General features: G+C 38.5%; 2 protein-coding genes across 6 annotated transcripts in view; one reads left to right on the top strand and one right to left on the bottom strand.

Moving 5' to 3' along the window:
- The window catches only part of DIP-theta (Dpr-interacting protein theta), a 554,628-nt gene that overhangs the window by 129,491 nt on the left and 409,178 nt on the right, over positions 1-15,959 (top strand). The window lies entirely within an intron of this gene.
- DIP-eta (Dpr-interacting protein eta) overlaps positions 1-15,959 on the bottom strand; it is a 139,870-nt gene that overhangs the window by 65,943 nt on the left and 57,968 nt on the right. For both annotated transcript variants that reach the window (XM_067764502.1, XM_067764503.1), the window contains exon 4: positions 14,804-15,011. In XM_067764502.1, the coding sequence (XP_067620603.1) occupies positions 14,804-15,011 (208 nt within the window). The remainder of the gene's footprint in view (positions 1-14,803; positions 15,012-15,959) is intronic.

The following is a 15,959-nucleotide window of genomic DNA, read 5'->3' as shown; positions in this document are numbered from 1 at the left end:
TAAGGTCGGTAACGTATCATATATGTCCTGCGTGAGATGTGCCCTATATGACGGCAATCATTTCTTCATTGGTGGTGTAAAATCAATGCCCCTAGCATAACTGATTCTTTCGTCCAACCCATTTAAGCCAATGTTCCAATATTTCTATGGTCCAAACCAATTGAAACTGCAAGCATCCATAGACTTCTCGAGTGATCGCAACTATTGAATTTGACAAATAAAAAGGAGACGAGAAAAAAAGGTTTTTGGCTGAAGAAGAAGAATAAAAAGAAGGAGAAGAAGGATAGTAATAGTAGGAATAGTGCAGGTTGGGAGCGGTAATCCTATTCCTGTACCATCCCACACACTCGACTTCTGAGAGTACATAAAGCAAAAGAACTGTGCCTTGCTTTATTAAGCTTCGGCGTCTAAGTAAGACTCACTCCATATGAAGCTCCCACATCGCATGCCATGCAAAGTACTATTGCAGTAAGCGCCCTTTGAAATTTCGATTTATATACACAAATTACTAATAATCACTCTTAGGAGCAAGTTAATTTAGCGCGCTCGTTTACCTTTCCAAGGTATTGCCTTAATTAAATTTCCAATTTTTCGCATAGCCGCACGAATACGTACACAAACGCATACATATATACATATATTGGAAGCAGACATGTTTGACCACAAACACTTCAGAGGCAGCGCTGGCCACAATACTACTAAATATTTTGTGAGTAATTCCCTATAATTTCCCGTTATTGGGTGAGTTGAGTACTAGTTCATGTTGAGTTATTACAAATTGTCGTCACAAATTGACTCTCAGAGGAATCTGCTATTCTGACGGTCTCGGAACGAATGTCGTGGATCTAAAATTTATCATAAATTAGCCGATTAGTTTTGCCTCTCGACCCGGCTAATTTCTTTACTTATGGCTGGTTTTTCAATGCGAGTTTAAACTACAGTCAAAGTTGACTAGAGTTTAACCTTGCCACTTTGTTCGATAACATAAAATGTCCCTGCTCATCTCAGCTTAAGCGGCCGAACGGGCAGGGTTAAACTTTCACTGTAGTTTAAACTCGCATTGAAAAACCGGCCATTAGATCTCTATAGCCAGATTTTTCTAAAAAATACAGGCGCCTAAAAGTATACAGCGCTTAGTTACTTTCTTCAATTCGACAGTGTACTATAAATTGTTTTTATACCCAGCTGTACTTGTACACATGGTATTATAACTTTGATTGGAAAACGGTTGGTTGTACAGTTATAAAGGAATCGAGATAGATATAGACTTGCATATATCAAAATCATCAGTATCGAAAAAAAATTTGATTGGGCCATGTCCGTCCGTCTCTCCGTCCGTCCGTCTGTTCCTTAAGACGATAACTTGGGTAAATATTGAGATATCTTCACAAAATTTGGTACTCGAACTTATCTGGACCCAGAATAGATTGGTATTGAAAATGAGCGAAATCGGATGATAACCACGCCCACTTTTTATATATATAACATTTTGGAAAACACGAAAAACCTGATTATTTAGTAAATCATACACCTAGAATGTTGAAATTTGACGTGTGGACTGATATTGAGACTATTGATAAAAATTTGAAAATTTTTTTTTGAAATGGGCGTGGCACCACCCACTTGTGATAAAATAATTTTTACAAATATTATTAATCATAAATCAAAAATCGTCAAACCTATCGTAACAAAATCCGGCAGAGAGGTTGCCTTTACTATAAAGAATGCTTTGAAGGAAAATGAACGAAATCGGTTAAGCACCACGCCCACTTGTATATAAAAGATTTTTAGAAAGGTCGTGGACGAATAAAATAAGCTATATCTTTGCAAAAAAGAGCTTTATATCAATGGCATTTTATTTCCCAAGTGGATTTATAACAATAGGAAAAACTTCAAATTTAAAAAAATGGGCGTGGCACCGCCCCTTTTATGACTAAGCAATTTTCTATGTTTCCGGAGCCATAACTCGAAGAAAAATTAGTTCAGAATGGAACCATATGTATATATATTATTTCGCAGCCTTGTAACACTATTAAGCACACAAAACAAACAACAACAGCATTTCAAGTGTACAGCTGGGTATGTAATGTTCGGTTTCACCCGAAGGTAGACTTCCTTACTTGTTTATGATAACTTTGTGTTTCCCAATTTTTGATATACTTAAAATGTTATTGTTTGGCCCTATTGAAACTACTCGTGCCCTCTTAACGTTTTTAGGAGCTCACTCTTGTAGTTTCGACTTGTCTGTGGCTGCTTACTGGGTTGTTCCCCTTAAAGAAAGGAATCACAAACGGGCTGCTATATCAAATATTCTGTGACTCACTTGGTAAAAATCATATATTATTTCAGCGAGTCGGTAAAGCAAGGCAAACCCGACCGGTGGTGAAACACACAACTGCTGTGCTCCTCTTTTTCATAAGAAGAACCAAAATTTCCGGTTTGCTCACCCATATAGGTGGCGTGACTCTTACTCCCTTCGTGATATGGAGCAAAATTCCTCAAGTGACACTTAAATATATTAAAAGCCTACACATACAGTAGTAGGTTGAAAGGACTGTCGCAGTGCATCGAGGCCTAATAATAATAATTGACTTGTCCGGCTGATGAGCAGGTCTCGCAGAAATGGGTATAACACCTCACCAATTTTGTGGTTTGTTTTGAATTTATCTCAGATAGTAAAGCTTTCTGATAGTGGAAGCTACAGCTGGTTTGAAGTTTTTCAACAAGTCCATCCGGAAGATGTCGTCAATTGATTTCAACAGATTTAGTTTGAGCTGATGGAAATACTCTTGTGATACCCTATTTGTAGATAGGGATCCTAATCCAGGCTAGTCCATGGTACTGAGGCCATTGCACTGAGATTTAATAGAAGAGGATGGATCTCACTAGCACAGTGTACATTCAACTTATCATTTACTGCTCAATTCCCCAGCTGCCACGTAAATAAATGAAATATTTTAGTCCTTCATCGGAATTTGAAATGTGCTTATTTTCGTTTTGAGTTACCATATCCTCTGCATGCGCAATGAATTAGTGAGCAATAGTTTGCAGCTTCAGAATTAAGGCACATGCCTTAGGAAAGGGCCTTTAGATATATACTTTGCGATGATCGCATCTACATGACAGTCACTACCACATACTTTCATTCAGACTAAGCAAGCTGTAAGATGCAGAGCAGTTCGCTTGCAGTTGGGCATTTGTTCTATGATTTTGCGGAGAAAAGAAGCTATATATTTCGCATGGGCCCTTACCCCGCTTAGGTATGAAGACCACTTTAGCCTTCGTACAGACTTTCAGGATGTGATTGAGGCTCAAACAAGCTTTGCAGATCAACGTGTCGGTCAAAGTGTGTGATTGCAAGAACGTTTCTGATAAATATGAAGTCAGTTTAAAAAATGTTCAGATTTTGGCCAGCATTGCTTTAATTCTACGTAAAGCTGAACTACAGAATATGAGCGCATATCATATATGTATGCAAGAGAACGGCTGTGTTTTGGTATGTTTCAGTGCGAATCAGTGTACTTGCATGTACATATATACATATGTATGTTTGTATGTGTGCTTATTAACTCACTAACCACTGCATTTGCTGAAATAAGGTTTTACCTATTTGCAAGCCAAATTTGGTGTTGGTATTTATATCTACATAGATGAATATGCATGCAGCAAAATGGATGTGGTGTTGTTGTGGCACGTGCTGCTTTACGCGAAATGACGACCAGGCTACTACCGTTTAAACGTATTAAGCGGGCATATTTAATGCAAAATCAACAACGCTGCTGTGGTGCAGTGCACATTCAAACATATTTGAGATCAATGGTTGGCAAATTTACGCATACGTATGTATCTTCGTATTAGGTATGTGCATGGGATACAGTATCTTAGTGTCAAAATAGCACCATCAATTTCTTAACATATGTTATCCAAATAAAACAGTTTAACTAAGCTGTGAGTTCATTTTGATATAAGAATTCGCTACGTTATTTATACAAGATAAGGCCGGGCAGCTGCTGGTTCTAAAAAGAGGGATGCGCACTTGAACCGCTGATGCTAATTTCTTTGTTACAACTACACTTCTGGAATTGTGAAAGACTTTGTGTATTTGGGAAATCAAAGCCTCTCACTTGCAAAGTACCAATTTTTCTGGCTAATGTAGAGCAGATAATCCTTGATTTAAGCTACATCTAGCTTTGCTAATCAATCGATACCGAGCAATGTATTGTGACGAATATTAGCAACACTAAGGGATACTATCATCTCTAAGCCGATGCTAAGAGTGACTTGTATGCACATCCATAAATCAATCATTATTTATCTACATAAACGAATCGATTATTATGTCTACACATATGTACGTACACGCAGCGGAGAAGCAACGCACAAACACATGCAGATATCTTATCTGAGATATGCAATTATAATTGTGGAAGTGTCGCTCACAAATACACGCGCATATGAGAGCTATACACGTACATCTGTAGTTATAATTATAGCAGATAACCAACTAGTAGATTCTAGAACAGAACCGCCTAGAAATGTCAACGAGGAAACCAAACAATATAAAAGGCAGCAACAGTAGAGGCGCGAGAATCAGTTCGATTTAAGACGCTATCTAGCGAGCAATAGCAGTAGTATTTTGAAAATCAGTTTCATTTAAGCAAGCTATAGGTTGTAAAGTTTCAGTGTTATTGTGAAGTACTTTAGTAACGGCCATTTTGCATTATTAAATATTGGAGTTATTTATTCAACAGTTTAGCGATACGAACGTTATTAGACGGTTGCGAATAAGAGGATTTGCAGTAAATTCGTTACAGTATGTTAGTATATATTCTCCTATACATGCAACAAATATGAGTAACAACTAATAAGTTTACCTAGTAGGAGACGATTAAAACAAATTAGAACTTTGGTTCCGATGAGACGAAGCTTGTGGGTCACCTCATATGCCCCCTGTATTTTAAAAGTTTTTTCGATGTAAATATTCTTTGCCGGATATCGCTACTCTACGAAACTAGCACAATAACTTATCGCTCGAACTATCTCGGTGACGATTATATATTTGATATGACCACGTCTAATCTTCTAGGCTATCTCAACAACAACTCCTTCTTCCATAAACTGCTTGGAATTTCGTAGGCCATTTGTAATGAAATTCCCACATCATTGTACAGCGCCACTAGTTCGATTAGCTACCGTTTGTACTTAATTAGTGCTTTCGATGAGCCAATCTTTCTATTTTCTATATCGTTACTTTAAGTTTTCTTCTAGATATTATGTTGTGGGGGAAAATATGGATTTGATTTTAAATGGCGACAAAATTATATACCTGCTATCACCAAGTCGAAAGTTCGCGCAATTTGCGTCTTGGCAACAATGCCACTGTTGGCGGCCACAATTTCGAAAGAGTAAAATACTTCATTTATTTGAAAGCCAGTATTAACACAAACACCAACGTCAGCCTTGAAATTCAACGAAGAACCATTCTTAACAAAAATGCTACTTTGGCCTAAGAAGGCAATTGAAAAGTAAAGTCCTCTTCCGGCAAACGGAAATCGTGCTCTACAAGCCACCGCTATTTGTTTCAGAAGCATGGATCATGACAACATGAGATGAGGCGGCACTGGGAGTGTTTCAGATAAAATTTCTTAGAAAGGTGTACGGCCTGTTGGCGACGGCGACTACCAAACAGGATTTGCATACATCAACATAGTCCAGTGAATTAGTACACTGCGAATACGCAGGCAAGGCCGTGTTGTGCGAATGAAAGACGATGTTCCGGCAAAGAAGGTATTCTTAAAGATAACAAAAGGAAAAGGGGGCGACCTCCACTATACCGCAAGTACTAGGTGGAAAATGATTTTAGTTCCCTTGGTGTTATCAATTGGCGCAAGTAAGCCCAATGAAGAAACGACTCGCGCCACTTGATGGAGAGCAAAAACCGTTCAAATGGCTAAGTGCCAGTTAAGAAAGTAGGCAAGATGTGGAAAGTGTAGGTCAGAAGAGTGTAGTTCATTTTCAAAGATGATGTGCCTCTAAGGCAATATTTCGCCTAACTGCATTGTAACTTTGCCCGTGTTTACCACACGGGTCCATGGGTAGAAATTTGAGGATATCTAAAATATCTTTTGAGGGTGTGTTTAGACCAGGAACACTCTTATTATAATTCCAAAAAATATAATGGATCTTATGACTGCTGTCTACAACAAGTACCTTATAATAAGTTTTGAGTAAAACCACACCCTCACAAATATGTCACCTAGGTATGGAACAAGGATCACGGATGAGGGTTTCAAACCTAACTGGAAGGCTCTTTTGGGTGTTTTTCCCGTATTCCTTAAAAAAAAAAATAAAAAAATTCAAAGCGTAATATACTACATTCGAAGACAAATTAGGCCGGGCTTCTCTTCCAATTTGCGTCAGTACCTACATGTCAGTCAGTTTGGACAGTACCTACATGTTTTACACTGACTCCGAACGGCACTTGCAAACCGAGTTTGCACTGAGAAGCTTTTTATAGCAGAAATGCATTCGTAGTGTTTGTCAAATCACTGCCGGGGGCGAACACGCTTACAAAACTTTGTTCTAATTGAAAACACTTGTTTCTAAATTTAAATGTAACTATGCTCGAGAGTTAAACCCAGGTTCTTCGTTACAGTAGGCGAAGCACGCTAGCAGTACACTACACCACGACGGTCTCGCTCTCTTTACACCCTGAAAATGGCTCTAAGATAACCCCAGCAGTCGCGTATTCTAAGCCGCTATTACTAAAAGCCGTTTCTCGAATTCCGGCTATGTAGCATACATCCTCTTTTGTGCTATGGACTCGACGAGAACTTGTTTAGCTCCCCTTTTATATAGACAAAAGATGTATAGAGTGATGTCCTGTACGACAATCACTCTTCGTATCTCCATGATGATGTTTTCGTCTTTTTGTTGTAACCATAAACACACTTCCTGAAGGTTTTTGGGGGTGTTAGATATTTTGACTATAGTGAGTTGTAAGTAGATGAGCAACGCTTCGGAGTCGGCACACTTTACAAACCCGAGTGGGAGTGAGAAACAGGATCGGAAGTAGGAATGGTAGAGAAAGTGTGAGTGGAAGTGGTAGTAAGATGGAAGTAACGTGAAAGCACGGGGTAGGGAGAGTGCGAGAGGGAAAGAAAGATAGTGCGATTAATATGGTTGAGTGAGACTAAAAGGGGTAAAAAGAAAAAGGATGGAAAGATGGGGGTGCAATAAAGGATGAAAAAGCAACTTAAAAACCAGGCAATCCAATTTCCATTTAATATTATTTTATTGTGGATAGTAGTGTATATATATAAAAAGTTTCTTACCCGATACTTAAATCTTATTTAATTGGAAATTTCGCGTATACTGTCCGTGCACACGTAAGAACAATACAAACATGTGAACATATGCCTCACATCCATAATAATCAACAGCTACAACACAAATAAAACGTTTGCATAGGCATTCAATCTCAATGTACACCAAAACCAATTTCTAATGTCTAACAATGAATTGAAAGGTAAGAGGACCGACATTACCGTTAAACAGAGCAATTGAGAAGTAGTGTAGCAATAGCGACATGCCGTTAGTCAAATCACTGACCAAACCAAAGTAAGGCGCACATTTACATATTTATGCACATAAACACATACACGTACACATATGTGTGTATTTAGGAATAGTAAGTAGAATAAGGTGTAGCTGGAATAAAGGATCCTTTTGAGTTCCAATATCCGCAAACCAGTTGGTGCTGATAATGGTGAGTTGTATAAGCTAACTGAAGTTAAATAACTGAAATGAGCTAACTGAGAAGCGGACTACTACTGTTTGACTATTTGTTTGCACGTCGGATAGGGTTACCATAAACTGATCATTGGTTTGTGTGTATGATTGTGGATTGCCCATTATGTTAGCAACTCTCATTCTGCGTTCAATTTATTCGCATGAAATGTGTGCTTTGTCGTTGTTTGGGGTTCTAATTGACCTTGGAAATAGCCACAACGTAAAGTGTTGCAGTGTATAGAATTTGAACATTTCTGATGATTTTAAACTTTTGTAATGAAAATTTTGAAAGATTAAATAGTAAGCAGGCGCGCATTGCTTCGTTGCATCGTTTGGTTGGAAACTGCTCGCACTGAATCAGTGGAGAGACGAGTGAATGAAGAAAAATAGGAAGAAAATCAGAAGAAAGTCTGCCGGTTGCATAAACAGCCTCTCGATGGCAAATATTCTTGAGCCCCTAGGTGCTTATCTTCGCTGCCACATGGCAATGGATATTTGAACCCGTATGTGCGGTATACTGGTGCCATACCTGCTGTCAATAGTGACGCGATAAATTACGCTAAATATTCTTTGATCAATAGAGAGCTTATTTGTTTGATGTATCTCTTCGTGCTGAGCTCTGGTACTAAAATTTCTCGAGCAGGGACGAAATCGATCAACTTCAACAGTCAGGAAGTGTTGAGTCTCATGCGCTCTTTTTTGCGACTGCTTGATCCTTTCTTTTTCTACTTGGTAAAGTCACCAATTATAATGGTGTGGGATCAATTATAAACGGCTGGTGACTATAACCAAGGGTAGTACACTGGCTTTTTGAAATGGTTGTCCAGCCGATCTTGCTCTTTTGGGTCCGGTGGGACGGTCGCCGTGGAGTGACGGTAGCATACTCCGCCTACCACACCGAAGGTCTTGGGTTCTACTCCTGAGCAAAGTGGGTAGCATAATAATTTAGAAGGGTATTTTCAGTAAGAATTAAGTTTTTCTTAGTAGGGTCACCGCTCTGCAGTGATTTGGCAAACATTCCGAGAGTATTTCTGCCAGGGAAAGCTTCTGAAAAAAATTCGTCTGCCTTGCATAAAATAAGTAGGTTCTGTCCCGCCAATTTGAAGGAAAATTAAAATAAAACACAACTCAAATTGGAAGAGAAGCTCGGCCTAAATCTCTTCGGAGGTAAATCGCGCCAACTATTTATTTTTTATTACCAAACTGTATTACGGCTACTGATCAGCCTTCGGGACATGGGCTATGAGCTTTCTCATTTGGGGCATCTCAGCGTTCTTACCTATCTGGAATCATCCTATTGCGTACCATTAACTGGATCCTGTGTAACCTATAGAACAATCAGTAACTTGGCTGAATGGGATAAAGTTGGCTGAAAGGCATGCGAAGTACACCTGCCCATATGTGGTTTGCGCCTTTGTAGATGGGCTACAAGTCAAATAAGCAAACGCTGGCGGACACAACCTCTTCCACGTTGCGAGATTATTGTGGCCGGTAGTGGAGAGCAGGCGGTCTGCTGAAGTAGTTGCCATCACAAAGGCTCATCTATGAATGGTGATGGGAGTCCGATGGGTCACTGTTGAATGGGACATTCATTCATTCATTCGACAAGTCTCAGCATACCGAAAAACCTCTCTTGGAGCAGCTATATGCAGTATAATAAGGTGGTATCGTCGAAACACTTCACGCTTGACTTTCCAGATTTTGCCAGAACTAGGCAAAAGTGTTTCGGTCTCATCTCACTAAGATCTCGATGGACTTATCCAGGGTAGAGACCGGTGTTTTTCGAAACTACGCAACGTTTCTCTAAATAGCTATAGCTTAAGTCACCATAAACTTATGTGGCATCCGAATGCACCTTCATGTTGGTCAAGTGAGCTTTTTCTGTGGGTTGGCAACCATTCTACCTTATGCTAACCTTACGCAAAGTCGTAAATTTCTACAACCGCTGATTTTCTACCTCCCTTCTTAATTTTCTTCCCACACTGCAGTGATTAAACATTTTTTTAACAATCGGCAATTTGCGGTTTTTATGTGGCCATATTTTGTGTTGTTTTCCACTTGCTGCTTTATTTATAACCCCGCTTTTGTTTAAGAGGGGGAGTTTGTAGGCTACTATAAAATTCTGAACTGATGTACTTCTAGTGCATTCGAAACCACCAAGTGACGTCCTACACGTTCAAATGACATCCTTTTACTGTTTTTGCTCAAGATTCAAGGGGGTTATAAGCGCAATACAAAGCTTTATAGCTTCAAATCTTCCGCAACCCAATTGTCAACCTCACCTACGTGTGGGGAATCCTGTTACAAATATGAATGTATCATACATATATAGCAGGCGATGCTCATGTAACTAGTAGATGGGGAGGGCGTTATGGCCTAGAAGGTTTAATGTGGTCATATAAATCGTTCCGGAAATAGTCGGGGTAGTACTTTAATGGTGCTTTGTTACGTGAACGTATCGGACCTATATTCGGCAGAGGACCATTAACATCGATAACACTCCCCAAAGCCTTCGGGGAGTCCCTTTATTGTTAATGCAACAACAAGAACAAGGACTGTTTTTGCCAGTACCTCTTTTACAGTTCAGTGCTAGCTAATAACTCGAATATTCAGATACAGACTCATTTGTTATTTATTTAATGGTTGTTTTTCGTTGGTTAGAAAACAGGCCATATTGATTCTAATACAGCCTCTAACCGTGATAGGATAGAGTGTGTTCTTCCACTCGGTCAATGGTAACTAGATACGAATGAGGAATCCATTAAGATCTGGTTACTATCGAACTAGTTCCTGAATCAGAAACCTTGTCAAATATGTTCGTATGTCTTATATATGTACATACAAGTTTCCCGCCATAGCTTTTTAATTGTGTAAATTTATTATGGTTTTTTTTTCGTTATGCTCGAAAGGTCGCTTTCGATTCGTTAGCATATGCAACGGTTACAAGTTAGCTCATTTTCTGCATGAAATTGCACCTGGCGAATTTCTATTATTATTTTCCGTTGCATGTTTTTTTTTTTAATTTTTCCTTTCCCCCTTCTTTATACTTTTGCTGGTTAAGTGTTCTTGTTTCATTTTCTTTACTTAATTGACGTTCGTTTTGTCATTGACCAGCGACTTGTAAATGTGTGTTTTCTCGTGTACTGATTTTTGCTTTGTTTGAAAATTAAATGAAATTCCTGAAAGTGACCCATGAAATGTGAGAGTTGAGGAAATCTTTCGGAAGCGAAATACAAGACAGAAAGACAGAAATTAAAAGAAACAGAAATATTTCATATGACCTCAGATCATAACCTATAAATATAATTCAAACTTGCGTTCAGATGGACTCAAATAAGCTAAAATTATAGCAAGTTTAGCAAGTACCAAAAAAAAAAGACTGATCTAAGTGAAGATTGAGGTACAATAGTTTTAAAGGAATTTCTCTTTCCTTACTTCGGAATTTGTTGTGCATCAGGAATAATTGAGTATTGCAGTTTAAAATAATTTGGCCATTATAAATTTATTATGGGATAGTGCACTACACTGCTAAGCCGCATTCGCTTGCCCAATGTTGGGCGCCACATTTAAAACACGTTGGGAACCATTTATACCTGACACTTAAGTATTTAAAGACCCTTAAATTTTGATAAAGATTAAACATTATACAAACTACCATCATTTTCATGATGAACTGAACATTCATGTACTTTAAAAATTGTCACATTAGTGCGCCTCACGTTGGGCGCCATTTCTATCTCATTCGTAAAATTTTAAAGGTGTAAAAAGTTTTATTTGGAAGGATTGCTGAATTGAATTCAATTGAGCGGAGTTGTGATTTATGGATTCAATACGTTACAATACAATTATCGAAAAGCATCTAAAGTTATGACAAACTTTTGCTTCTGAAAGCAGCTTAGTCCGCCCAAAGAAATGAAATTTCACTCATTTTAATTAGCCAGTTAATTTTCAATATACTACGACTTTAACCGGATATGCAAAAAAAAAGAGATAAAGCCTCTACTATCTACTTAATTATTGGTAAGGGTCCACAGTTCAAAGCGACGTAAGTTTATCCCACGTGGGGCGCGACTTTGTTCCCACGTTGGGCACCATTTTTACATCAACCATAAATGTCGAAATGTCCATTTTCCTCCGAAAAGATGCAACTTAATACAAGTCAATAGCATATAATTAACTGTATACATTTTTCAATAAGCGCATTAGTGACCAATTTTGATCTCGTTCTTAAATTTTCGAAGGTGCAGGAGTAAAACATGATACGATTGCCTGATCGGCTTGAATAGATATATGAATAATGCAAGTCTATGCGTAATGGTAAACTTTTCGAAAACAAAGCAAAGATTTGACAAACCTTTTTTATTGGAAGCTGCTTAGACCGAAAAACGAATCAATAAACACCGGTCTACGCAAAATCTATTTGAACTGTTAACGCTATAGAACTAGACTGGTATTAAAGTCACTATGATACTCTTAACAGCCTTGAAATGTCAAAAAAGACCTCGCGTAGACTGAATGTGTACATAGTGTTACCAGAATATTTTTGACGACCAAACGGAAGATCCCAATAAGGTTCCAGGACTTATGTTATAGAATAAATACGTCCTCTTAGCAAATACCAGCAGTTTTCTAGGCCAAAGCTTAATTGCTGGCTACTCTGCCGCCCTTTAAAGCTGGAGCCTTGACCTGGCGAGCGCACAAACAAAAACACAGAACGTGCTCAACCATTTCCTCCTGCAGCTCGTACTTTCTACATCTGCACTTACTGACGACGCCTAACTTATGTATATGCATGTGACGCCAGATGGCAGTGTCGAGTTCGTTCGCCTATAGTGAGCCTTAAATCCTCTCTCTTCAGAGGTATGAGCCAATTTGTGAGTCTTATAACGTAGGACTTGCACATGATCTTAGACATTCTGCAGCCACGCGCTTCTATTCAGAGCTTTCCTGATTGATGGATCATATACAACTCCTGTCTCCTTCGATGCAGCGAGTGCTGTATCCCCCTTTTCCAACTCATCGGTCTTTTCGATAACTTCTATCCCTTCATGACCAGGAACGCAGAATATATTTATGGTCCGGCCTGAACGGAGTTTTTCCAATGCTTCTTTGCACTCCAGAACACCGTTTGATGAAGTACTGTCTGAGATTAGCGCTGCCTGACTACCCGTATATATATTGACGCGACAGGAGCTTAAACGCGCTTCTCCCAGATTTTATTTTACTTTCTTTCGTGTGGCAGCCTAAAAAATCTACTTATTTCTCGACCGATACAGTACACACGACCCCTTCTGTTAATTAGAGCTATCGGTACATACTCGCAATGTTAACGAAAGGAACATATTTAGTGGAGAATACCCTTGACTTATGTATCTTTATCGTCTGTTGTTGTTGCTGTAGCGAAAAGGTTGCTCCCCGAAGGCTTTGGGGAGTGTTATCGATGTGATGGTCCTTTGCCGGATACAGATCCGGTACGCTCCGGTACCACAGCACCATTAAGGTGCTAACCCGACCATCTCGGGAACGATTTATGTGGCCACATTAAACCTTCAGGCCATCCCCTCCCTCGCCAGAGCCTCGTCTGTTAGTGAAACAGGATTTGCCGCGAATAGGTGAGGTTGACAATTAGGTTTGGATAAGCTATATATTGCGCTGGCAACCTGAAAGGTTGCGCTTCACACCCCTTGAATCTGGTATTTTAGTCGCCTCTTACGACAGGCATACCTACCGCGGGTATATACTTACCCCCTTACCCGCTGGGGGAATCCTTACCGTCTTTTATATACTAATGTAAACTGGATGATATCGAATAATAAAAATCAAGCCTAATTTGGTGAAATTATTGTAAATTTTTAGACGAAGTGTTAGACAATAAAGGATAGTTTTTTTTCTTAGCTTTTGCCCTGGTTCTGTTTAAAAGGCGTCACACTTCGTTCACAAAAAGATATCTCGCCCACCTTAAATATATTAAGTCCAAGACTTTATGCAAATTTTATAAATAACCGGAAATGAATTTTTCTTCAAAAATTTGTTTACCAAAAAGTGTAACCTGAGATTATAACTCACGAAATGGATGTATAAAGTTCGCTTGCTAGCGATTCTTACCAACAGTGGGAAGAGGCAGTTGATATGAGTTTCGGGAACACGCTTTTGAGAATTTCACGGGCTATCATATTCTCTAAAGATAACGTTTTGTCGGTGAATGTACTTATTTTGAAACGGCTATCCCAGGACTCCCTCAGGCTGGGGAAGCAGCCTATGTGTGGGAATATTATGATCAGTACCAAAGACAAAAAAACAGCTGGCCTCTGACTAGAGGACTCTTTTTTTGATTGGAAAGGACTGGACATTTTTTGAACTCGTTCGGAGAGAACACATTACAGTTTTAATAAAAAGTCATGAAATAGCCTATAGATTGCAAAAGAGAAGCTCTTCAATGAGACTGTCGAATTCACTGATATTTGCTCCTTGACAAAATCGTTGATATTTAGAAATCATGTATGCATCACTGGTTATGGAAGTAAATGACTCTGCCCTTTGGTTTAGTAAAGAAAATATCTAGTTTGGTTAGACATTGCAGAGACTGTGTCATGAATTTATAGAGTCTTGATCAAGTACGCATGGTAAAATAATAAATCGAAATTGAGAATCAAGGGATTTGCAATTTTGCAATAATATTATGCACAAAAAGTTAGGTTATAAAAAATATTATGGGAGACTATCATTTGTTTGAATGACACTGAAATAGCATCATTTAGCGGCTTTTCTCAAATTTTTTTTAGTTTTTTCTGGAACGATGTGAAAACACCTGAGCCCTATCTTAGTAAACTTTACGAAGCGCTTATATGTATATTTAATCACCTCACTCAGCATTTTTTAATAACTAGGGACCCATCTAGATCTGTCTAATCTAGCACTTTAAGGTAGGTTACTTAAATCATCTAGTCTAATCAAGGTACCTCTTTATTATATGCATATTCTTTTAGTATAAATATATCAAAACAACACTTACCTACCACATCCAGATAACCCATTTGACTTTTCATTGGATCTGTATTGATTTGACACATATACCAGCCTTTATCGCTTTCTTTAATATCTTTAATTTTCATAGTCCACGTTTTATGTTCTGAATTTGTTATACCAATTCTTTGATTTTTTGTTATAACATGATTTTGTATTGTTAAAATGGTTTGAGTATCTACACGCAGCCACGCAACCTGGAATTAAAGGGAGGTACCTATTGTTAAAATTTTTACTCTATAAATTAATACATATTGACTTAATTTTAAGTATGCACATATACAGATCTTATAAAATGAAGTATAATAATTTGAGTAATTAGAAGAAAAAAAAAAAACAGTGTGTGTGCGTGTGTTCGATGTGAATCAAGCATACAAACTTGCGTTGAGAGAGGGAATTCCACCAGAAATAGATCAGAAAAGTCAGATAGCGCATGCTTACCTCTCCCTACATGAAAGAACGCACACTTTCTGTTTTATCGGCTTAAACATATAGCAAGAAACTTGGACAGAGAAAACGAGGGAAAGTCATACCTCATACCGAAGGAAGGAGACAGAGGAAGTGATAGGGAAAGAAAAAACTGTTTTCAATAAGAAAACGTGTTTGCTCTCGCCTGTGATTTGGCAAATGAAGAGCAAGCCTTTCAATGAAAGTTCATCTCCCTTGTAGATGCTGTTCGGATTCCCCAATTTACATGTAGGCCCACTACACAAACTGGAATTAAAACTTGGACTGAATCTCATTGGGGATAAATCGCGCAAAGTATTTTTTTAAGCTACCGTCACCCTTAAGGTAGCCGTAACCAAAACCGCAGTTTACCAATTTCATCATAGCAGGCTGAAAAACTCAGTAACCATTACTCCCTTGGTGTGACCAATCGGCGCCAGTTAGCGAAGCGAAGAAGCGACTGGCGTACCTTGTTGGACGGCCATAACCGTTTAAACGATTGAGCGCCAATAAAGTAAGTTAGTAACCGTTACTGCAACTTCGACTGAAACTGCAACAAACATATCGGCTTAAATATTTGTCTGCACCTTCATATTCCTTTTTTTTCTATTATTTTACCGCCCGTTACGTTATCCTACAAGTTTTAATAATTTTGTGATATATTGCCTATGGTTTGGTTTGTGTCAACTCACAGAGTC

The sequence above is a fragment of the Eurosta solidaginis genome, chromosome 2 (genome assembly GCF_040869045.1).
Source record: "Eurosta solidaginis isolate ZX-2024a chromosome 2, ASM4086904v1, whole genome shotgun sequence".
NCBI classification, from domain to species: Eukaryota; Metazoa; Arthropoda; class Insecta; order Diptera; family Tephritidae; genus Eurosta; species Eurosta solidaginis.
This window is presented reverse-complemented; position numbering and strand designations above follow the sequence as displayed.